The sequence below is a fragment of the Teleopsis dalmanni genome, chromosome 1, assembly GCF_002237135.1.
Source record: "Teleopsis dalmanni isolate 2A chromosome 1, ASM223713v2, whole genome shotgun sequence".
NCBI lineage: Eukaryota > Metazoa > Arthropoda > Insecta > Diptera > Diopsidae > Teleopsis > Teleopsis dalmanni.
The window spans coordinates 206,460,077-206,467,823 of record NC_051846.1 but is presented as its reverse complement, the minus strand read 5'-3'; the positions used below and the strand labels follow the sequence as shown (position 1 = coordinate 206,467,823).

Below are 7,747 nucleotides of genomic sequence, written 5' to 3'. Positions count from 1 at the left end.
ACTGCATGCAATACTTACGGGCATGAAGCGCAACTTTACTCCGCAATATTCAATTGCATCGAGTTCGCTCGTCGTCCATTGCATTTATGCAATTCCATGCATACTATTCCGTATCTCTTGTGAGTACGAATGTGAGCGATGCCTTCATGCAATACTTTTCCATGCTTTATTATGCAGTATGAATAAAAGAAAATAATATCGCAGATTACCTCAACTGCGGTGATAAACACAAATGTCATTGCTGGAGAATTTAGTTATTTTATCGATGAAACATATCACAATTAAAGAATATTGGGAGTTCTAGTAATTGTTTTTCTACTATTTATAAATAGTCCTTATAAAAATTAAAATCTGTAATTGGGACAAATTTCAGTTTTAGTGATTTGCATTTATACACTTAAGTACGGATGTAGTGTTCACATAAATATCTTTTACCCGACAATATCGGAGCTGATCTAATATTGAACTAACTGCTTATACAAATACCGTAATGGCTCAACAATCCGAACAATTGTTACGAAAGAGTATCTCGGAATAATCGATTTGTCTGGATTACCTAGCTGATACTTTACAATTAGGCAGACTCCCCTGCGATGAAAACAAAATTGGATCCTGAAATATTAATTAAATTATTTAGTTTCTGTTTACGAGAGTCACTAAAACAATAAAAAAAGTTTTCCATAACTACACAGTTATTATAAAAAAAAAAATTCTTACAAAATAAAAAAACTAAAAAGCCTGCTGAGTTAATAGAGGATAGTGGAACTGCTGAATTACTGTCGCTTCATTCTAGAAATGTATTATCAGATGTTTTTATAATCGTATTTCAACAATATGAAAGATTTACTTGACCAAGCTGCCAAATTTAATACGTATTTATATTGCTGAATTACACATACAACAGTATCGTGGCCTCGTGGGGTCCTCTTGGAATAACATATTAAAATATTTAATTTAAAAATCTTAAAAATTTTAAAAAATAGTTTTTTAATTATAGTATACTATACATATTCTAGAAACTATAAGTGATGGAATGAATAACCAAAACAAATATATCTCATTATATTCTCAATTTTGTTAAAGATAAATACGATATGATATTTGAAACATTTCTGAGACCTTCCGAATGAAGGGACAATGTTGAGCACCCTTCCTTAAAACAATATAGTTTATTTGAAATTAATTGTTTGTTTTTTAGCCTAAAACGATTACATTTTGTTAGGTAGGTGGATCTTGCACTGAATCTTATATATCATAACGTAATTTCTCTTAAAATAGGAATGAATCTGGTTGCTTGACATTATTATGAAAATTGGCATATTTTTAAGATTGGTACCACGCTCTTAGTGATATAAATATCAAACATAACAGATTTTATATAGTATTATAGTTTTTTGTAAATTTCCAGCAATAACACATCATATTATATTTATTTATTTAAGATGGATATGTCTTCTTATGGATATATATTTCATTGTAAATCGACTGAGATCTATATGTTTGTTGTATTTTTTTAAAAATCAAACCGTCGATGCTCTATGAATATTAGTTTAAATGTTAAATGTATCATTCCTACCACTTCAAGTCTATGCAACATATTAAATAATACTCAAAAATCATATAAATTTTGCTATAAATATAGATGTGTCTTTATACAGAAACACTTCTCTTTGTGAATTGACTAAGACCCATTTTTTTCCTGTATTCAAGACTAACCAATATATTTAATAATACAAAAAAAATGTGTAAAAGCCTTGCTCTGGAATTATACACTATACCATCTGACATCTATATATACACCATCTGACATCTGTTTTATGTATAAAGTGAGACACTTCCAGTATTCAAATTCTAAGCTACCGGTTATAGAGTGTCAATAGATTTTATAAAATTTTTTTAATTGTTGTATAATAATAAGTCCTGAAACTAATGTATGTGTACAAATATTTCATATGAGAAGCAGTACTCAATAAGATCAGTAGAACAAAAGCGCTCGGTACTTTTTGCCACCCCATTAGACTGATACAACTTTTTACCACAACCGGACAGTTGAAGAAAACTAGAAAACTTAATACGATGGCAAATAGGTTTGATTCGAACTTAATAGCAATTTTTAATATAATTATGCAGTAATAGGAAGACATATGAAAAAACAACAACAACAAAATTGCATTCATCAAGTCAAACTCTCATGGTTATAAAGGCAAATGAAACAAATTCTATCGAACCACTGCTTGAGCCTTCACGTCAAACTCAAACACAATGCAACCATATCGAACATAACAGAACAAGTTTAGTAAAAACCAACAGAGCAATGTTGAATATCGTCAGTTCGTTATCGACATTCAAAGTGTTTGGGGTGTCGTCGGTTGACGGGCGTTTTCTGAATTAAGAATATGTGTGTTGCACGCGTTTAAAATTCTATTTACATTGCAAAAAATAATTGTTTCATATATTTTTATATATTATAATAATGAAAATATGAAATACCAAAGCTTTTGATGTTTAATTTCCTACCGTACAATATAAACATCTAAAAAAATAAGAACAACTTTAAAAAGTAGCTATAATCAACAAATTGATTGTTGTTTACTTGGAGTGAAAAAAATTAGAATTTCTGTTTTGTTTACTTAAGAAAATCAAATCAAAAAGATGCTAATTTTCAAGCGGCACTTTGTTTAATTCGCAAGATCATAAAATTAAAATAAAAAAAATTCTTTGAAATATTTTTGGTGTTTTAGTAAAATAAAATAAAAATAAATTAACTGAACACGTTTAACGAAAAACAATAACAACAACAACGACGACAACAACAACAACTGAAAGAAGTACAAGATGTTTAGCTTACGTCTTGAAATAATTTTTATTGTTATTGCAACCTCAACGTGCACAAAGACCTTGGCAGCCGGTTTGGTTGCCACACAAACCACAAATGGATTACAGTGTCAAAGGATAACAGTGACGGCATGTCAAGGACTCGGTTACAATATGACGGCCATGCCAAATTTGGCGGGACATACAAATCAGCTGGAAGCAGAATTGAGGGTAAGTTTAAAAAACAATTCCAAGTGAAGTTATATCGATACGTGTTCACTCATCTGCATTATATGTTACGTACTTAAAAGAGCTATGATCTCATACAAAATGAAATATAGAAATACGATTATATACGATTTGATGCAAAGTAATTAAAGAGCTGTTAACGCTTACCCTGGCAATTGAACTTTGCAGCTTGTCAATTTAAATTTTTTACTTAATGTATTAAAACAGTCGCTGTGTGTGCTTCAAATGTACCGCCTTGGCGTATTGAAATCGCCAGTTGAGCTGTGCTTAAGCGCTCTTTAATTGATGTTTAAGTTTGTGTCTGTTTATGTAGCAATTAAATGTGCATAGCTTAAACACGTACTCTTAGCAGAGTACAACTTCGAGATGCGTAGTGCGTGTATCTATTCTTGTACTGAAATGTATCTGTCTGCTTGTCTGCTTCATTGTGCCAAAAAGATCAAATACTTCAGATAAACAAACACTTGCGGGGCCATTAAATTTATTCTTAGAAGTTACGTGATCGTGAAATTTTAAGTTTCGCATGTAAAAACTTACACTGCAATACAAACTGAATAGATAGAAAAATAGATAAAAATTTAACTTTGATGTGCTAAAATACATTATTTTAACAACTAAAGTTGTGCTATTAAAATGCTTAGTTCGTTATATTGATGTACGTTCTACCAACGTTACAGTTTGCTTGAAAAAGATAAGAGATTAAAGTTAACTTTTGTTCAAAATTAAGATAAAAATCAGCAGCATATATCATATTAATAGCAAACTTAACAATATTTAGATATAACATTTAATGTTGAATTAACCTCCATGTGATTTTTTGATTGAATATAAAATTAATTTAATTTTTATGCTTTTTAATTTCGAAATTATACTTGCCAAGCAAAATGTCAAACTTTGCGGTACTGTCAACGATCTGTCAATGACCTGTCAATAAGTTCGTTGGAGCTAACAGATTTCGAAATGTCAAAATATTAATTTCCTTCATATTGGCTGCAAGACCAATAAAACTGAAGCGTTATAAACAGGATAAAATACAAAAGGTATTAGAAATGATCGTCTTCCTGAAGATGATCATTAAAGATGGTAATAGCATTGTTTTAAAATAAACATAAAATCGACCGAAAATGTAAAATGATAAAAAATATATAAACTTATTAATTTTTTGTTCAATATAGACGATAGAATAAAGAGAATACCGTAGATATAGAATTATTAATATTAATTTATGTTAGAATCTGATCCTAATGATGACTCTCAAAGAGAGTCGAAATATAGAATATAATAAAAAATTTTAAACGTTGAATTATTTAACATAAAGGGACCTATAGCCGGATTAAAAATTATATAAAAGAAATTTTGACGTACTTCTTCTTAAAGATGAAAATATAGACAAAATAAACACTTTTAAATTTAATTAAAATTTATGATTAAATAGAACTAGCATGTTTTATTTTAATATAAATTTGAATATTTCACAAAAAAAAACTTTAAAATGAAATAATTCATATAAACTTAAAAATTGTTTATTCTAATCTCACTTTTGTCATATACCGCTTTTAAAATAAATAAATTCTATTATTGAAAATAGTGTCGATTGTTTAATACTACTACTATTAATAATTACTTTTAACGTTTTCTAACATATATTATTCTGTTAATTAACAGAAACAATAATTAAATTAGCTACATCGTGGGTAGTCTAATTCGCATATTCGGTATGAGTTTTTTTACATTACTTATTGGTGATCATATGACATTTTCTCCAATTAGACATGCAATGATAAATTTATATAATTTAATTAGTTAAGCCATTTCTACAGTACAAATCAATACAGAAATTTTTTAAATGTTACTTCCATTCTTCTTTGTAGTTCTCTGCAACATACAGTTGCACCTTTACAGATAGTTCGTTGTAACTCATAACTCCAACTGTGTACTTTTAGGTACTGTAATTACATGGTTTCCTCGTTCTGTAGCGAATCCATTTTCATTTCATTTATCCCAACAACTGTCATCTGGGCATTAATAACATCATCTCATTCGTTACGATATCACTCTTCACTTTTTGTTGGTGGTAAATAATACTCGGAAAGTCAACGAAAATAGCAAAAATTTTCATTTAAAAATTTAAGTATAAAATGCGTAAATTGTTAAAAGCAAAACTATGTGTACATAGTTTTATTATGATAAAAAACGATAAAAATCGAGAATAGGTACAACTAAATAAAAACTTTTGAGAACTTTCGTAAAAAAAATGCTATAAAATTATAAAATATATTTATGGCATTTCCTCAAAAGTTTACGATCTATGCGTTATATAAAGTTCTAGAAGTATTTATACAATATATCTGAAAATGTTTATTATATACACGTATATAAGCAATAATTTGGATATATAAAAGTATAAATAATTTCAAATGAACTTAAACGAAAATGATGTTAATTTCTTTAATGATAATGATTATTATTATTATTATTATCAAGTACACAAAAGCAAACGTTTGCTTATCAACATTATTTGCTCTTATCATTAAATTGTCATTGTGCTCTTGGTGTTGTTGTTGTTGTAGTTGTCTTTTATTGACAATTGAAAAAGACAATTTCATTAAAGGCATATTTTGTAATTTCTAACTTTAATGTTTGTTTGCATTTTGTTAAAAGAAAAAATAATAACATAAAAATATTATACATGAAAATATCGAAAATCATTGGAAAAAAGTTTTTTTTTTGTTTATCTTTAGCACCACATCATTGTATCTGTAAGATACTTTTCATGTCTTAACTTTTTTCTGTAAAATTTGAACATAATACGTATATGTTAAGAGACCTTTTGCTGTGCATAGGTGAGAATAGGCTCAGGTGTTAAAATGTAGCTACTTATACAATACATTTATTGCAGACGTGTAGACTGAATCAGTTGACACTAAAGGCGCGTCAATTAACTTGACTTAAGTGTCTTCATTTATTGTAACCACACAACAACAATTATAAAAACAGCAATTGCAAAAACAAATACAACAGTGTAAACACAAGTAGTTTAAAATTTCAATTTTGTCAATTTATGAATTATTTTTATTTACTTTTCAACATTTCTCAAATACAATATGTTTTATTTATTTATTTTTAAAAAAATGTTTTTTTATTATCTCTTTTTTTGCGCTTAAATACTTTGAAAGTCAAGTGCTTTGCTAAAGTTTATCTTTGAAGTGCTGTACTTACTTTTATACGGCGGCTACTTTATAGATACATTTGTAGGTAATGAGTGTATTTTTGAAGATTGATGGATTGAGAGTAACTAATTGAGTGTTTTTTGTATTTTGATTTTGTGTGAATTTTATTATAAGCGGCATCTTTGTGTTATTGTAATTGTTTTTTAATGAATTTTTTATGGATACCTATCCATATCCACACAAATGCGTCTTACTCATATACTATATATGTATGTAGCTATACATACATATGTATGTATGTTAGTAGAATGTACATTGAAATACAGATAATATAATTTTAATTTTATTCGGTTTTCTTTTTCTGGTTGTATTTTTGTTTGTCATATTTTGCGGCACATTTGATTTAATAAATGTTTTATTCACATTTCTCTTTGTCTGAATATAGAGTTTAGACTTAAAAGTTAAGCTCATTCTTTACACTTAACGCTTTAATGTGATGTGGTTCCAGAAAAATAATTTTTTTTTTAGTGTGTAATAATTTTTTTTAATTCAGGCTTTAAATATGGAGTAAACCTTTGTAAAAATGTTAGTAAAAATAATTTTTCTAGACGAAATGTTTTACTTTACATTGCTAGTAAATATAATTTCATCAAAACTCTTGATTGACTTTTTGTTGTTTGTGCGAAAATATTTTATATGTCAATCATTATCATATCAATCATTATCGCGTTAATTAAACCAAATACAAGAATTGATGGTTTGCCAAAATTGTTTAAAAACTTTTTGATTGATTTGCTTTTGTTTTCATTACAAATAGAAACTCACCACGACTGTGTTAGCTTTTTGGTGAACTAGAAAATTGCATTATTATTCATTTGTTCAATTTATATACACATAAAAAATAATACAAATATTATTTACAATATTGTTACATCCATTTGCGTTTCTAATCAGAGCATTGGACATATAGAGGCTTGCTTTAAAGTAAGTGAACATATACAAAATAATTGATTAACAATTTATTGTTAAGTGCATTGATAACAATATTGCCGGATTTTAAGAACTATATACAATTAATTAAGCATTATATTTAATTTTTAGAACTAGTAATTATATATGTCCCATTAGAAACATAACATTTCTATATATATAAATATATTACTAATCAAATATTAAATAGTGTTACATAGCAAATTACTACACATTTCGATCTCTATTGCATTTCAACTACATATTAAAAAATTTGAACGAATCAATCAGTACTCTACATTAATTTTTTTTTATGAACCTATCATACCAACAATTTTCTTAAAAATCGGTTACATTTTAGCTGAATCATATCAAAAAATGCATACACTAATTCACCATGAAAACCTTAATTTTATTCTTTAAAAAAAAGTAATTTTTAGTAAAAAGCTATTGATTAAAAAAAAACGTTGAAAAAGAAAAATCTTAATGCTTGTCTGTTGTCTACCGACAGAATTATCGAAACCGCTTTTAAATTCGGCATAAAA

At 27.5% G+C, this 7,747-nt stretch overlaps 1 protein-coding gene across 1 annotated transcript in view; it reads right to left on the bottom strand.

Annotated features, from left to right (window-relative positions):
- Positions 1 to 7,614: 7,614 nt before the first annotated feature.
- The window catches only part of LOC119667130 (probable cytochrome P450 4s3), a 6,154-nt gene continuing 6,021 nt past the window's right edge, over positions 7,615 to 7,747 (bottom strand). The window contains exon 4 of the mRNA XM_038076417.1: positions 7,615 to 7,619. Within this exon, the coding sequence (XP_037932345.1) occupies positions 7,615 to 7,619 (5 nt within the window). The remainder of the gene's footprint in view (positions 7,620 to 7,747) is intronic.